A 17,404-nucleotide genomic window follows, 5' to 3' on the forward strand; every position below is an offset into this window, starting at 1 on the left:
ACATGCATGAAGACTAATTTTCAGTCGTTTACTGATGAGTGCCATGCAACCCTGGATGGTCCAGATGGAGTAGTGGATCGTTGGTGGATGGCCACTTGACCTCTTAATGCTGCAAATTCAACAAATGACCACTTTCAGTTTTGAAATTGTTATGCATATTGAATTTATTTTTGAAAAAATAGTTATCAATGTAAGGTTTGTTCAATAAAATTCAACTTACACTCTAACAGCTGATGACTTAAATTATACTGTCATTTGAATTAACCATTCAGGAAAATCAGAGAAAATATCATTTGTATAATTCTGAACATGGTCTATGTATAAAAAGGTTTATTACAAAGGCACAGGCATTTACTAAGCATGTGCTATTTGTTTAGACCCATGTATGGCAAACACAGCTGTAATATTGCTTAATCTTAAATTAGGTTGCAAATATTGGTCATTGTCATGGTGTTCTGTCTGCCATAAAACCAATAATATAAAGTAAATAAAAATCCCCATGATGAGAACCAGAAAAAACACACACACACAGCAAATCAGTATATAACTCAGCTTTATGCTTCATTAACATGTAACAAACAGATAAAAGAACTACACCTCTGGTCTCTGAAAACAGAGATTGCAAGATGATGAACATCTTCAAAAAAGAAACATGGGCTTCCTGTTCCTCACACTTTAAATTGCACAGAGGAACACTGCCCAAGGACACTGGAGCGCAGAAAGTTTTCAAATAAATTAAAAAAACGATTTTTAGCACAGTTGCAGTTTCGATTAACACAGGTCACAGCAGGTCTCTCCAATACTGTAGTTTCCAGGTGCCGTGAAACACAGCAGACGTCCAGACGGCAGACCTGGTGCACGTCCAGCACCTCGTGTACAAAGCTAAGGCACGTGACGGAGATGACGGTGGGAGCAGGCCGTCAGCTCTTTGCTTGCTTGCGCCTCTGAATCAGCTCTGCAAGCAGCTTGTAACGGATCATACACTCCTCCTGAAGAGAGCACAGGGCCAACAAGTAGCAACATTATAAAAAAAATTATAACTGTCAACTACAAAAAGATCTATTAATTTACTAGCCCAACAACTGACCCTTGTGTATTATGAATAAACACAATCAAGAACAACCATGACAAGCATAGGGTACGAATGCAACAGACAGAGATGAGGTTCACCCTAGCCTTCCAAACTCGTCTCTTCTGTACAATAACATTTTCATTTTATCAATATATAAATCACAACACTATACACTCACACACTGTACTTTATTATAGAACATAAATCTTTAGATCCACTGGTGAATTACACTCTCAAAGACTTTGCAACGAAGTGAAATCTGCTGTAAATTAAAAAGGTCATCAGACGATGCCCTGCGCTCAGTCTTGATAACTGCACCCACAGTCCAGTGGTTGGAGTGCATTTGGACAGTGATATCTAGCCTGATCATTTACTGACAGTACCTCACCTCGCTTACCAATAGCTCACCTTGCTTTTCCCAGGGACCACTTTAGCGATTCTGTCCCAGCGCTCGGCCGTACCTCGCGGGTACTGCTGCAGCGCGAGCTCCAGGAGTCTCTGCTGGCTCTGGGTCCAAACATCGTCAGCAACACCGGGCTTCTCCCTGGGTGTCACAGGGGCAGTCGCGGTTCTTCTCTCCTCCTCGCTATCCTCGTCCGCAACCGAGGGGTCAAAGTCTCTCTGCCGCCGCCCCTTGACCCCGTCCTCCTTGGCACCTGTGCCGGATGTCCCGGTCACAGGCTTCCTGGTTCGCCTCCTCAGGCTCCTGCCGTCCTGCTCCTCAGGCATGTCAGGTTCCTCCGCAGGGGGCAATGGCCCCAGCTCCTCCCGCTGGGTCATGAGGCTGTCGGGAACCACGGCCACCCTGGAGCTCTTTCCAACAGCAGCTGAGCCCTTTAGCTCGGAAAGCTTCACCAGCCCTGACAAGGAGTGGGGACAGAGATCGTGGTAAAGCCCCGTTATCAGTTATTAGGATATCCTTCCCGGTAAAGTCGCTTAGCAGGATAAATGCTTTACAGGCCTACCTGATGTGTTAGAGACATTGTCTTTGATTTGTTTTACTTTTGCTGTAACCTATGAAAAAAAAGTTCATAAAACGGTATGTTACATTTTATTCCCAGTTTGCTTTAAGAGCAATTTATGACAGCATCTTATTTTCTCAATTATGCTTTGGAGAGTTTCTACTTCAGTTATGTTACCCTAATAACCGCTCATCTTTTAACATCACCCTAATTATAAACAAAGCCACATTGCTTAAATATTGTTTGCATGGCTCAAACACATACATCAGCAACGGATCGACCCAGCTCGTGAGCGATCTTCTCCCAGCGCCCTGGTGTGCCTCCAGGGAACTTCGCCATACTACGTGTCAGCAGACTGAGGTCCTCCTCTGACCAATCAGGTGTCTGAAATAGAAAGAAGGAGGAAGAAAAAAAGTTAATTGGTTCAAAAAGCTCCAAGCCAAGAGCCCCGTCCATGCCAACTTCAAGTCTGACTCACTAACTATAGACTCACTTTCTTTTTCTGCTGTTTCCTGTCCTCCAGCCAATCATCCATTTGTTCCTCGATGTCCTCGATGGACGTCCCCTGGTCATACGCCGGCATGTACGCTGCCTCGCTGGGCTCGTACACGGGAAACTCCATTTTGGGTTTTTTCACCCTGGGACGTTTCTCTCCTGCACAGGACCACAAACATCACCCATTTTCCAATCACCTCTAACAAATAACAGCTAATTCATTTCCCATGTGCAGATCATGTCTCCAAATTGATCAATTATGACTTGCGGAGTGAACGCAAAAATGTATAAAACAGGAAAGAGCTTGAAAGGCTGGAACTGGAGCTCCAGATGGAGTCACAGAGGAACACGGAGGAAGCAGGTTATTCCTCCAGAGAGAGCAGCCAGCATGGAATAAATTAGCCAGGAGGGCGGCGCTACGGGCATGGACCCCATTAATCTGTAGTTAGGATGGCCGTACATGCAGAAATCCATGTTGATGACGCTAGTGATGAATGAAAGCTGGAGGGAGCCCGCTATGCAAAAGTGTGGCGGTCTGCTTCTCATTATCAACAGCGCGGATCCCTCCAGAACAACGTGAGCGGCTCGGCTTTACTTTGCTGCATTTCCTGCTCTGCGAGCGCTTCCGCTTGCTCCTGCTCCTTCGCCTTCATTTCTTTGTACTCCTTGTAGTACTGCTTCACATCCTAAAACAAACAAACAAACAAAAAAACAAACACGGCAAAAAAGTAAGCAATCCTGAACTCTGAAAAAACAAGTGACCTGTACTCCGCCTTTCTCCACAGGTTACGGCGAGCTGCAGCAAAATTGCGCCGTGCGGCACGATCGCAACACAACTGAAGCTTTGTTGTGGCAGGCAGGTACCTGTATGACATGAGGAAGAGACTTCAAAGAGTGGAAGAGCCAGATGCTGAGTTTGAGGGGCAAAATATCATGCCAGTGCGGTTTGTCTGATCTAAAAGAGAAGTGACGGAAGGGAACAAAATTCTATGAATTCACAAAGGATTCCACGTTAGGAGCGCATATCTAGCATGAGTTATTGTGATCACTAAAGTGTAGAAACCTGATTGCAGTATAGCAAAACCAGGCGATCCACAAACAGTAGCTCATATTTCTTAACTTCGAACCTCTCATTTTTCTCCGGCCCGGTGACTTTCAGCTCCTCAATGAGCTTGCTGCTTTGTTTCTTCTTCTTCTCCTTCTTCTTCTTGCTGAGGAGCTCATCCTGAGGTGCAGGAGAGGGTTAGGGTCAGGGCTACGCCTGCACAGGTGCAGCGATCATCGCACTGCTGTTACTCCGCCGCTCTGCTCATCCGGAAGGACCGTCTGCCGGATTTAGTTCAAAATGACGCACGTGCACAACAGAGGGGCTTACTGCTCACCAGTTGCTTCTCGAGGTAAATGGACCAGATGACAGCATAGTGGCCCACAGTGAGGATGAGGAAGAGGAGGAAGCCCAGTTCTCCATTGCTCATCTTCCTTACGCGCCGGTAATAAAACACAGGCTGTCTCCAGTCTGGGAGCCCATTCACCAGGATGTCATCATACCTGCCAGGGAGATGCCAGTAGATATAACACAGCCAAACCCTTTACACGGCATGCTCTATACATATGGAAATTAAAGGTAGCACACAAGGCAGACCGTATTCATTAGAGGCCCATGCTACACTTAGGGATCTACTGCAGTACCCAGTTCAGCTCTCTAATCTATCCCATCCTGTGAAACACACACATTCTGCAATATCTAGATACTGCATGCTGAATTAAAGATGGAATGAAACATGCCTGAGACAGAGATATAGATATTAGGTGATAATGGAGATAATAACTGTTACTCTACCTTTGTCTTCTTTCTTCATCCTTAAGAACCTCATAGATGGCAACTAGCTGGAAAAGTGCAATAGTTATTTAAATTAGTTATTTATTACGACATCACATGTGTACTATGACAACAACCGTTAGACATGTAAATATAACATGCAGCTCTATATGTGTACAGTACATTTTGTGCAAAAGCCAACGCATCACGGTGCACAGTGTGCTCAACCAGGTGATGTCTGCTTACCTGTCGAAACTGGGTTTCTGCATTTTCGTCTTTGTTTTTATCAGGGTGTAGTACGAGAGAGAGTCTCCTGTATGCTTTCTTGATCTCAGATGATGACGCATCCTATGACAGAGCAATCTTAGATTGGGGTTCCGATTAGGATGACGTGGTGAGTAAGCAGAGACTCAGATTAACTAATGTGACATGGGATGTATGTGACAACACTTTAAATGTAAAGGACACAAGACTGCTTGTTGTAGCACGTACCTCAATAGTGTATTATAACCTCGCCATCTAGTGGTATATTTTTGTTTAAATAAAAACGTTAGTGTATATGGACTACTTTTCCATGATTTCTAAAGCGTTTATGTGTTTAAAACAACAACAACCACCCTTTAGCATACCTAAGACCAATATACGGTCTTGAGGATGAATGACAATATGGTACTACAAAAATCCACATTTGCCAGATTAATAATCAAAGCAGAACATCTGGACAAAGCAGAACATCTAGTACAAACTAAAATAAAACGGACTACTGAAAGCCGTCAAAATGCACTTGGCTACAGAAGCAGCGCTTATTGTACCTGGTGCCTCTACACTAAGCTACAGAAAGACTTGGTTTTTGTCATCTGCCCTAGCGCGTTTGGTGTAGGCCTACAGCCTCGACGTTTCTTAGGGCTGCTAGCGCTAGGCAGGCGGACATGCGGGCGGTCCCCAGCTCCGGAGCCACTGCGACAAGCAGAAATGAGCTATACAGTGTAGCTTAGGTCAACCTGCTTCTTTACAGTACGACCAAATCAAAGTGTTCGTGCAAATTTGCACCACTGAAACGTAAACTTCCGATCAGATGGGCAGATACAAAGTTACTCACTTCGTTTAATATGCTGGACAAGCCGAGATTCTCCGGTTCTGCACTAACGTAGGCCATCGACGGGTTTTTGTTGGGAAACGATCAGCAAATAAACAAGGTAAACTTACTTGGTTAATAGACATGAACTCGTAGAAGCTTTGCGGGATCTCCTCAACCAGGTCGAACAGCTCCAAGTCCATATCCCACGCTGCTGTCGGCATGGGCCGACTACTGAAAAGGCCGGCAACCAAAACAAGCGTAACGACCGCTGTAAAAGTCATCGTTATTTCTATTTCTTCTTCTTCTTCTTCTTCTTCTTCTTCTAACGTAGGCTACTGCTGAAGCCTTCAAATGAACGGTCCGTTCCCGGATAGTCGGTAGGCCATCTGTGGGTTAGCCTTGCGTGCCTTCTCCTCTCCCTGGATCCGCCGCAGACGTGGACCAGCTGTGTCGGACTGCTGACGTCCACGTTTCACACACGGCCGCCACCACGACACCCAATCAAGGCTGAGTCGTGCAAGCTTCGTCGTTGTGCGAAGAACATCCAGGGATGAGTTGCAAGAGTCACCGAGCTATTCCCCAAGGCCGTAGCATTCATCTCGGAATCAAGAATCACAATTTGGGAAAAGAGCCAAACAATTCTAGCCTGGGTGCACTCATGCGCAGTCCATTTGGACCTGTGAAATCTGGTGGATTTAACCCCAAGCCCGAACAAAATGGCACAGGCAAGACAGAAGTCTTCCTCCAGGGTCGGTCAGTCGGTCTGTCTAGCAGAGGGGCGGTCTTGTGTGTTCATTGGTTTTTCATTTTCTTTGTGAATGAACTATCCATGGGTCTGGCGACGTCCGTCCGTCCCCCCCTTGTTCCCGTTTGTCGCTCATGCCATGCACCCAATCGACCGGCACCTCTCCAAGTACTTTAGGCCTGCAACTGTCAACTCGCAAACTGGAAAACCTCTTTTGCGCCATTCACTGGACATTTTGACGTGCAGTCTATATTCTGAGCTGATATCACTGATACTGTCAGCAGAATATATAGACTTAGAATGCTGTTTGCTTCATTTACAAAGCCAAGAAGTATTTTTGTTTGTTTGTTTGCTTTTTGTTTGTGTGTTGTTTCTCTCTTTTTTCGTTTTGGTTTTTAATCACGAAGACACTTTCCAAATAGCTAGGGAATTGCCAAATAACAGATCGCACAGTAAACTTTTAGTTACATCTGGACTCAGAGCTCAGGACATTCCTGACCTGTTAGGAGTGCCAAAATTAATTATGAGCATCGACAGATAATCCTGTCACAGACTGACTATCCGGATCACTAACGTGAGATGGAAAATGATGTTTGCTGTGCATCGCTGACGGTGGAATTTACATTTTCTGAGGTTGAATTGTCAGATTCGCTGCTTACATGAAGAGGAGGTTAAATCGTAGTCATGTAGGAATGAAGCCAGTCATTTTAATAACTCCTCTTAATAACTCCACTTATACTCACAAATGTGGTATTTGTTTGTTGTGTAGCCTACATATATTTTCGTGGCATGACGCTGGAGTCAAATAGTGCTTTGTGATTAAGGCCCAAGGGTTGACCGTCTAGTAGACAGCCACGTCTTCCCTTCTAAGGAAGAAAGTCAGTGCGGACAGCTAGATTATCCAAACTGAGCATAATAAAACATTATCTGACAGATCTACTCTGAGAAGCAGGGATGAAATAGATTGAATCAGTTTCGCCTTATCCGTCCGACGGACTGTTTCACCTTTAATAAGTTGCACGTACAGAATTTTTTTCATTTCCTGTAAGTTATCCTGTGTATTCTGTATGCACGTCTTAATAATACTTCCAATCAATAATGCTATGGCACAGAACCTTTCATATAACATTTAAAGAAAACAATTGTTATTTAAATCGCACGTCCATATTTGAGTAAGAACATGGGGATATTTATTTTAAGGCAGTAGGCCTAATGGTATTTTAAAAATATTATTAAAGGTTGTTTCACAATGCAGCCTATTAACCTACATTATTTCCCACACCTATAGTACATGTTCGGTTTATAAAATTTATGTTAACACAGTAAAACAAGACGAATCCACAAGAACGTTGCTTATATTGTAGACGGTTTTTTTCTGTATTTTTCCACCCCGTAACGACTTTTGTTCATTGTTTTTATTTCTGCATTTAATAAACAGTTGTGGTTAAAATAATTATAACAATACTAACAGCAATATTCTTACTATGAATATTAATCCTAACACTCACCATTACCCAATTACGATGAATGGACAATTAAGCATTTAATTAATTAAAAATATTATTAATAATTGTTCACTGTTCACCGTAATCGATTTGTGTGTTCCAAGCTGCGCGACAGTGTTCTGAAAAATAATCTAAAAAAAGGTTCATACTGCGAGTAAAAATTAGCTCCCGTGTATATGCACCTTGAATGTCGTATACAGAACTCAGGAAAAGTAATCTAATGTAAAAGGGTTTTAAGAACTGCACCGTTTTACCATCAGGAAACACTGATACAGGACGTGAGCCGCTTTGTGATTTTTATCTTTAAGCGATGCAGTGTGGCCTTTATAGACTGCTGCGCACTGCGTTCAAATATCTGAACATGTAGACCAAAAATGAGTTACAGATTTCCAGTTTAGCTCCTTTTCATATTTGTACTAAGGATTTTATTTGTTTGTTTTAAGAGATGAAGCTTAACATAAATAAGCAAACAAAATAAAACAAATAACTAAATATTTGATTTTATAAAATTAGAAGGCGCTTGCAGCATGAAAGAAGTGTGAAAAAAGGTCTCCTTCATATGTCTCATAACTGGTTATAGGTAAGTTAACATAAATCATTTCAGAGTATAAATAATTCGTTAGTGATAAAAGACCATAGTGTTCTTCTTGTTAATGTTTATTTGGGGATTTGTTTATGTGTAAAAGTGTAGGCTAAAGGGACTACGCATGCAAAGTGATTGGCATTCCATCTGTTTCACGTGCCAGTGTTTCTGAGATCTGAAAATTACAAAGCAAAGTCAGCGGCAGAAGTCCTGACCTCCATCTATCATTTAGGCCACAAATCAATCAGTCAATCGATCGCTGAAACCCTTGGTGAGTAAAGAAAACATACAGCCAACAATACATATAGCACCAAAAAAATAAAGAAATACATCGAAGGTGACCATTAATATAATCCTGTCTTGCCCGTTGCAGGATAGGATTATATTAACTGGCATTTCTATTTAGAATTTGCTAGAGGAAAGTTCTCTTTGTGCGTTAGTCTACCAAACGAGCACGGACCGTCGGGTCATTCTGATTAGTTGGCTATAGTCTGTCTATGTAACGAGTATGTAGAAAGACCATCTGTTTCTGACATTCGCGGTGATGTTAGAAAAGTGAAAAACGAAACGCAAAAGCCATCTATTCATTTGGCATACACCAGGCAACCCCTGTGTTTGTTAAGAGTGCTGAAAACGACAGCAAGCTAAAGTGAGGACAAAATGCGCCCTATTTGCGAAGTCGGGTCCGCTGTATGGGTGCCGTGCAGAACGAAATAAAAACCCCGTTAACCTTCGAGTTTTCGTATTTCTGCCCGTACAACTGCTTTCTTTGTTCTCGCTGAGCGAAGCTAGCGCGCGTGACGTCACGGCACGCCGTCGGTCTCGGAGGAAGGCCGTCGTGTTTGCGAAAAGGCCCTCGGACCGTCGACCGGCCGAGCAGTCCACCGGCCAGTTACCGACCACCTTCAGAATCCATGCGGTGATCGACTGTGTTTCACGCAGTAAATCAGGTGCGATAAACCTGTCGCAAGCGCGTTCTTGTTCAAAAGGTAAAAGGCAGGTAATGGCTATTAAAGAGGTTCAGAAAGAATGTTTATTTTTTTATTTTTTTTTTAAATATTAGAACTATGATGGGCGTAATCACACACCAACGCTGCATCCTCACAAAAGCAGCGCCATTATCCTGGGGAAAATCCCAGTATACCAATTAACATGTGCAGACCTGCCAGACATGTATTGTTTAATTAATCACGACTGCAGTAATGAATTACCATCTACAATGATCATATCTAGACACAAACTAACAGCCTATTAACAGTGTTCGATACATTTCAACGTCGGAAATTATGTGGCGAAAACTGCTATTAATATAAGAGTTCACAGATTATTTCACACACACCATAAACACAGGCTCAAACCATCCAAAATTTTGCTAGATACCAACTCATGTATAATTTCCTTAAACCGATGAATAAAATGTACGCTTATAAATTTCATCTCAAGTAAGACATATGTTAGGCTGCCGTAGGAGATCATGCGAGCAGCAACTATGACTATTTGGACTATTTTGAAAATAAAATTTGAGTGGCATGGCCTCGACGCATTGTGAGAAGCATATAACCTGTCCTAAAAAAAAAAAAAAAAAAAAGAATGATAGCAGCATGCAAGCCTATACACACCTAAAGGTAAAAAATCGGAAACTATTGTCTGTGCCTCCACGTCCAAACCGCTAATGAAGATTTCAACCGAATGAGGCTTTGGTCTAAATGCGAGAGTTTTATAGGAGCTGCTTCTTTCACTTTTAATCCGTGCCTCGAGATGGACTGAGAATGATGTTGCCGGTCAGTAACGTGCAGCGGTTATCAAACAACTTGACGTGACCGATACGACGTCTGGGAGCCTTATAACCGACGCAGTTAACTTGAGTAAACGTGCGTTAGCAGCCTTTAAGTCTTCACAAGGCGCCGTTTGAGCTATAATTTGCCGTCTTTTAGTTAGTGGTTCATAAGGCTTATGTCAATAAGACAACTATTTCTTTCGTCTTTTCTTTCTTTATTTTAAATGGCCGTTTTTCTGATAGTCGTCAGTTATGAGAACGGAATAAATTGGGAGACATTCAAAGCTTTTCTGACAAACATGTATCAGTTTTTACTCAATACAACGTCCTGTCATCACTTCGAGGTTACTTAAACCACACATTGGATCTCTCATTAAATAAGGGTGTTTGTTCGAACATTCAGTTACAGTTTAATGACTGCTAATGTTAAACGGTAATAACTAATAATAAATAATTTAATTAGTTTCTCTGTCTATTAAAAAAACGACTTAAAATACACCTGACCATAATCTCGTCCTGGTGTAGGACTTTTTTGTCCTAGACTTTACATTTTAACATAGTGCACTGTCCGCGTTAAAACTGAAACTACAGATTACGCCATATTTATTTATTTATTTGGGCTATTTATGCATTTATATGTTAGAATCCATAGCATATTACCACGAAGCCATTCTCTGTCATAAAAAGAAAGAAAGATTTTTTAAAAAGAAGAAAAAAAACGGTTATCAAAAACAAATAACTTTTTAGCATAGTCCTCAAATCATCACAGCAGGCAAACTAATATTCATCAGCTAAGGGGTTTGCTACGTTTTGTGTGCAATTGATATTATAAGTGAAGTCTTAACAAAGACATGCAGCGAATGGGGTGCCCTATTGATGATACCCCCCAACACTAATTCCCAGGCTACCAGTAAGGAATGAGACCACGTGATGGAGCGGGGCGGTCGAACTAAGCCATTTTGGGGACGGTGTCAGTTTCCGAAGAACCACCAGACGCGGCGTTTTTTTCCCAAAGCGAACACAAACAGGAGCGAGCTACGGGATTTTGTCTAGCGGTTTGTTTTTGCGTTCCTCGTGTTAGGAGTCTGCCCACTCGTCGGCTCTGCGAATCGAACGGTGTTTTGTCTCCGTGTGCCGTGTTTGCAGTTGCGCAAGAACGCTACAATAAGCACGGTGGTGGTGGTGGTAGAGCCATTGCAATTGACAGCGTCTGCAGTTCATTCCAAGATGGCCGCTTGGGTAGCATTCATTTTTTACTGATCGACTCTCAAGTTTCATTGTCTGCCAAAAACGCTGGACAAAGACCGTCGCGAAATAAAACGGGTATGTAGCTTATGCTTGAATGTACAAGAGTACGGGCTCGGTAGCCCTAAATGTGTGTTATCTCTGCCTGAAGCCTATGCACTCTATAACAATGTTGCCTCGTCCTTATGGTTCCGTGTACTTGCGTGCAGAATGTATTTAAATTTGTTAGACTGTATGCTAAATACACGGTTTTGCGATCTGCAAGCAAAAGGTTTGCGTTAGAAACAATTACATTATTACGATCACGTATTCGTTCATGCTTTTCACGTGTTGTGAACTGACTTAGAAATCAGCGCGCACACAAAACCAGAAGAGAGGTGGTGAAATATTCACGTCTACTCAGTTTCTTACATTTGTTCTCGGTAAAATTTCAAAGAATCGTTGTCTTATTTAATACAACACTGTTCTCTAGACAGTGCAGGTTTGGGGAAAATTGGCATAACTGTGTTTTGTCCTAGCCATTTAATTTTGTTAACTTGTCTTCTTAAGGTTGTCTGGTTTCTGCAACCAGCTAACTCAAATATTCGCTATTATGAACTGTGACTTATTGTTGTTCAGCTATACTGTCTTATCTTATTTGGCCTCCAAAAGATTTTTTAAACTCTTTAATGATTACACGATATGATCCAAAATCCAAAATAATTTGAGTAGATTACGCGCTGAAAAGCCTTTATAAAGTAAGAGAAAGAGTGGTGGGCTTGAAGTTGGTGTGTCGTGAGCAACATTTTTGAATCAGTAAAATTGTAAATAGGCAGAAATTTGGCAAACAGTTATCTATATGAAACTTCTCTCCCCCCATCTCTCTCTCTCTCTCTCTCTCACACACACACACACACACACACACACACACACACACACACACACACACACACACACACACAATAAGCAAGAAATAAGTTCCATTCGAGAAAGAAAACGGCGACTAAAATGTATCCTAATTTTCCCTCATATCTCAGTGAGATGTGCCGAAATATGGACGTTCTGGATGTCCACGTAAAAGTGAATTGCTACTTGGAACCTCACTGTATCCTTATCATGGATAATCATATGCACTGGGAAAGCAAATTATAGAAAGGTCTCCCTTAAAAACATAATGGCCATCCAGCTCTGAATAGCGGTGACCTGTTCAATACATCATCTACGTTCTCCTTATTACGACATCTGACACAATTTTTCGGCAAGCGTCACCTGTTCTATCTTAGCTGTTTCGAAATTCACCTGAATTTTCAAATGAAATATATCTGATTCAGCAAATTGCACAACAAGGCACTGAAAAGGTAGCCGACAGCAGCGGGTGTTGCTAACGTCCCCAGGCCCAATTTCAGAATATCCGCTGTCTTTGCATGGAGGTGAAGTTGCCAGTAAATGCGTGAACAGTAACCCATCAGTTATATGTCAGAACGAGAAACAAAATGTCTCAGAATGATAATAAACTCTATGAAGACATTGACACTGAAAGTTCTTATGTCGGGTGAATAAAACCTCTCATGTTAGGATATTGAGAAATTTTTTTTTTTTTTAATTTAAATAAAATAAAAAAATTAAAAAACTACAGAATTAGGCTGGCTCATGTGTTATAGGCTGCAACAAAGCATATGCTATTATTTTCAGCTACTTTGATCCAAGTTACTCCTAGAACCTGGAGAGTGTTAACAGACTTGCAGATTTGACGGACTACGAGAATGCTCTGACATTTTTATGAGCTTTTCATAGGAACCACAGGGACAACTTCTACTTATCGCTGTCGGAGATGGGAGCGCAAACTAGTTTTCTTCTTGCAGTTTCATGGCGTTCCCAAAATACTGTGCCGCCTTCAGATTCCGACATCGCTGCTGAAAGTCGGCGGAATCGCCGACACGAGCTCTTGGACTTCCGTTTACTTGGTTAGACTACTTCTGGGGGGAAACGGTGGGCAGGCAGACACCGCCGCCTTATCTGTGTTTTTTGTTTCCTCTAAAACGATTGTGATCGGCGTTGCATGTAAGCAGATGCCCGTCCGGGATGCCTAAGCGCTCGACGCGCCTTCCCACCAGCGTGCGAGATAAACAATGGAGCGCGTTTCTCAGGTCGCAGCCTCGGCCAACTCGGACGTGAGTGGAGACTGTCTGGCAAAATGGCAGCCAAGTTAACGCCTGCATGCCTTTTAGTCGGGAGACCTCGCATGCGAATATAGAGGAACGCTTCCATCAATGCTCCGTTAATGGTCATATGTCATAAACCGGTAGACCAGTGCATTTATTAGACCATGCGGCTCTGTGCTGACTGGCACAATGCCAAATATAAGCCGTCGCCATAGCAACAGTGAGCATTGGCATTTCAGCGTTCGCTCTCTCTCTCTCTCTCTCGCTCTCTCTCTCTCTCTCTCTCTCTCTCTCTCTCTCTCTCTCTCTCTCTCTCTCTCTCTCTCTCTCTCCTCTCTCCTCTCTCCTCTCTCTCTCTCTCTCACCTATCCTCATCCTTGGCGAATGATGAATGGAGCGACGCGTGTGCTGCGAGTCTTACTGCCCCAGACCATTTCTATTAGCTTATCCTCTGTTGTGCGGGTTTTTCATTTTGTGGTTTTCGTGTTTGGTGCGAAAAAACAAAAACAACCCCCCTCCCCCCAAAAAAACAAAACAAAAAAAAAACCCCGAGGTTTATTTATTTTCCAAAACGTCCCAAAATTTCACCACCGGCCGTATCATCCGACTGCAGAACAGAGTCTTTGCTGATTCAAACTGGTCTAATTATTCAAAGAAAACAAATCTCAGGGTGTCTAATGATTGTTTCTGTCTCCCCGAAGAGGCTTTTGTGTTCCCTATTTCAGCTGAGCTTTTTAATGGCCATACTCTCCCAAAGACCTTTATAAATTATTATACGTTATATAGGTTAGGATGTATGCTTTATTTTATTACCCTATTTATGTTTTTATGGCAGGCTTACGATGGTCAGAGAAGGAAAAACAACTGACATTATTTCTATTAATTTTGATTTACCCAACGTCGAAAGGTCAAGTTGTCAAAGAATACAGGGACCCGCACACCTATTTAAACGCAGCATATAAGTAAACCGATTTATAATATAAACTATTTAAAGTGGTCTAATTAATTGGATATTGGCGTGGTTACAGGAATTTGATTTTAAAGCGTAATCCGACTCTTCAGTAGTTATTAATTAAATGTCTCATATTTCCCATTACTCATGTTTGTTTACTCCTCAGCTTCTCAACCCTCATGACGATGCATCGAACAACAAGGATAAAGATCACGGAGTTAAATCCGCATTTGATGTGCGTTTTATGTGGAGGGTACTTCATCGACGCAACCACTATTGTGGAATGCTTGCATTCATGTAAGTTCCTACATCGTCCATATAATTAGGCTACAGGTACGTCTTAAATACGTTTATCGCTGTGCAGCCGTCGTCTGATACGTTTTTGTCGCTTGCAATTTTCTCCGCAGTCTGTAAAATGTGCATAGTGCGGTACCTAGAGACCAGCAAATACTGTCCGATATGTGACGTCCAAGTTCACAAAACCAAACCGTTGTTGAATATCAGGTAACATTCTTTCCGGATAAACGTATTTAACTTAAATACATGCAACAACTGAACTGAAACTCGAGCGCTCTTGCTCGTATTACGCGCGGACCGATGCGTGTTAATTATTCTTGAAACCTATCTATTTCTACTTGCCTTTTAAAAATATCACAGCAGAGCCTCAAATGTTATGTGAAGGATTAGAACCATTCATTATTTGACTCAGAAGTGTTCACAGAAACCAAGGACTGCGTTTAACCTGTAATTATTGTGCGTTCCAGATCAGATAAAACTCTTCAAGACATTGTATACAAACTGGTGCCTGGTCTGTTCAAAAGTAAGTGTTTAGTATTTTGGTGTTTTGTATGGACAAAAATCACAAGACTACTAATGCATCTTAAATATATTGAGTGTATCCCAAGAGAACATCTGTGCATGAGGGGGGGAAAAAAAACTACTTTTTATATGTTGGGTGTTAATTTATTTTGCATTGCTTCCATATAGTGTTTGGGGGGGGGGGCTATTGCAGCTATTAACGTATGCAGGTTTGTTGATGTACTGATCATACCTTTGGTTCTTAGATGAGATGAAACGAAGACGAGATTTCTACGCAGAACATCCATCAGTTGATGGTAAATGTATTATTAGTGTTGTTATTATTATTTATTATGCCTACTTAATACTACCTTTTTATTTATTATCTGTGGTATGTGAGTGAATCCAGTGGGAAGTACATGCAAATTAAGCAGCTATCATATGTTTTTTTCCCTCTTTGGAACACAGCTGCCAACGGCTCGAACGAGGACAGAGGAGAGGTGGCGGATGAGGATAAGAGAATCATTGCTGATGATGAGATCATCAGCCTGTCTATTGAGTTTTTTGATCAGAACAGGTGCGCCCACACCTGCGTCGTCCTCCTGCGGTCAGGTTGTGACCAGGACGCGGGTGTTCACACCTCCCCCCTAGTGCTGTTGTCGGGTTTAGCAGTATCATCTTATATCACTGTGCATATTAGTTCTTTCTTTTGTTAGTGGAATTATTCAGGTAGAATTGACTCTTTTAGATACTAAGAAGCCATTTATTGAATTTATTAAGACTTATTTTTCTTTTTCGCTTTTATGTATAATTTCAAATTTTTAATATTTATTTTTCAGATTTGAAACTGGTCATGGGGAAGACAAAGAAACCACAAAAGAGGTTACTATTTCACTAGTTCAAGTTTTCTGTTTTAAAGAAATGGTTATAAAAGTGGCAACCATTTGCTACAGTGTGTGCTGAAACTGAGAATCTTTCAACTGGTAATTATTTAATTTGCACAGGCAAATGTGAAACGATATTTACAATGTCCTGCTGCTATGACGGTGATGCATCTCAGAAAATTTCTCCGAAGTAAAATGGATATTCCATGTACCTTTCAGGTAAGAATTTACAATCTCTAACTTTGGCACACTCAACTTTCAGTCTAAATGAATATTTGGACATCTTGAGGTTGTGTTTTACTAACTTGTTAATGGAATTGGAACGTTTTGTAAGAATCATGTTTTTACTCACTGCCTATGGATGAATTCTAATCACACAGATTATGTGTGTGTGGTGTGGGTGGGTGAACAACAACTCTACTAGCACTTGGGAACTGAGATGTGTTTTCTCCCTGTTTTTTCAGATTGAGGTTATGTATGAAGACGAGCCGCTGAAGGATTACTACACGCTAATGGATATTGCTTACATATACACTTGGAGGAGGGTAAGGATGTGCTTCATTCCTTCATTTGCTCTCATTCACTTTTTTTTGTTTGTTTTTTTTTTACTTTACATCAGAGGTACATCAGTGCTTAGTGCCACTGTGCTGAATGCAAATTACTTTTACACCACACAGTAGTCTAATTGAAAATCCAGCTCACTGTTTACTTTAGTCCATGGCTAGGCCCCTATCACTGCCCCACAACGGTGATGCTGTGCACCCCTCCCTGCTGAGAGAGAGTAACGGGCTGACCGATGTTTTACAGAATGGTCCACTGCCGCTGAAGTACAGAGTTCGTCCCGCCTGCAAGAAGTTGAAGCTGAACAGCCCAGGGAGCGCTGTGACCGGAAGCACAAAGCCAGAGACAGAAAGCGACTCCGGTAGTGAGAAGCCCGGCAGCCCGGCCACCCCTGCCCCTGTCTCCGCGCACACCCACACCCCCACCACCTCCTCCTCCTCTGCCTCCTCCTCCTCCTCCTCCCTGGCCAGCCCGAGCACTCCAGCCAAGCCCCCACATCCAGGCTTTCCCCATGCGTCCCCAGTCAACGGAGTCAGCACCAAAGCCGCACCCAATGGCCAGGCCCCTTTCAGCAACAAAGCCAGCAAAGGCACTCTTAATGGCTCTCTGGGGTGAGCTGCGGACTTGAAGCCATCACAATCCAATTCAGAAGAGCTGTGCTGTAGATTATTTCTTTTCCTACCACATTGTTTTTGTATTTTATTTATATATATATATATATATATGTGTGTGTGTGTGTGTGTGTGTGTGTGTGTGTGTGTGTGTGTGTGTGTGTGTGTGTGTGTGT

General features: G+C 42.2%; 2 protein-coding genes across 3 annotated transcripts; one reads left to right on the top strand and one right to left on the bottom strand.

The window, feature by feature from the left end:
- Positions 1 to 536: 536 nt before the first annotated feature.
- On the bottom strand, positions 537 to 7,530 carry dnajc1 (DnaJ (Hsp40) homolog, subfamily C, member 1). Of its 2 annotated transcripts, none has more exons than XM_027017052.2 (12): positions 5,555 to 7,530; positions 4,595 to 4,696; positions 4,370 to 4,416; positions 3,912 to 4,077; positions 3,657 to 3,754; positions 3,394 to 3,484; positions 3,125 to 3,215; positions 2,528 to 2,688; positions 2,299 to 2,418; positions 2,038 to 2,086; positions 1,470 to 1,932; positions 537 to 989 (listed from the first exon to the last, which is right to left on the bottom strand). In XM_027017052.2, the coding sequence occupies exons 1-12, from the start codon at positions 5,705 to 5,707 to the stop codon at positions 977 to 979; spliced, it is 1,554 nt and encodes a 517-aa protein (XP_026872853.2). In that variant the 5' UTR covers positions 5,708 to 7,530; the 3' UTR covers positions 537 to 976. The 2 variants fall into 2 exon arrangements, with proteins under 2 accessions (XP_026872853.2, XP_026872852.2); XM_027017051.2 differs by having other exon boundaries at positions 1,481 to 1,932; positions 5,555 to 6,513.
- Positions 7,531 to 10,991: 3,461 nt separating this feature from the next.
- Positions 10,992 to 17,355, top strand: bmi1b (bmi1 polycomb ring finger oncogene 1b). The gene is made up of 10 exons (XM_027017021.2): positions 10,992 to 11,359; positions 14,541 to 14,671; positions 14,782 to 14,878; positions 15,139 to 15,194; positions 15,439 to 15,489; positions 15,641 to 15,749; positions 16,012 to 16,054; positions 16,177 to 16,275; positions 16,521 to 16,601; positions 16,864 to 17,355. Exons 2-10 carry the CDS (start codon positions 14,554 to 14,556, stop codon positions 17,230 to 17,232), a joined length of 1,023 nt encoding a protein of 340 aa, XP_026872822.2. The 5' UTR covers positions 10,992 to 11,359; positions 14,541 to 14,553; the 3' UTR covers positions 17,233 to 17,355.
- The last annotated feature ends 49 nt before the right edge of the window (positions 17,356 to 17,404 follow it).

This window comes from Electrophorus electricus, chromosome 7 (assembly GCF_013358815.1).
Source record: "Electrophorus electricus isolate fEleEle1 chromosome 7, fEleEle1.pri, whole genome shotgun sequence".
NCBI lineage: Eukaryota > Metazoa > Chordata > Actinopteri > Gymnotiformes > Gymnotidae > Electrophorus > Electrophorus electricus.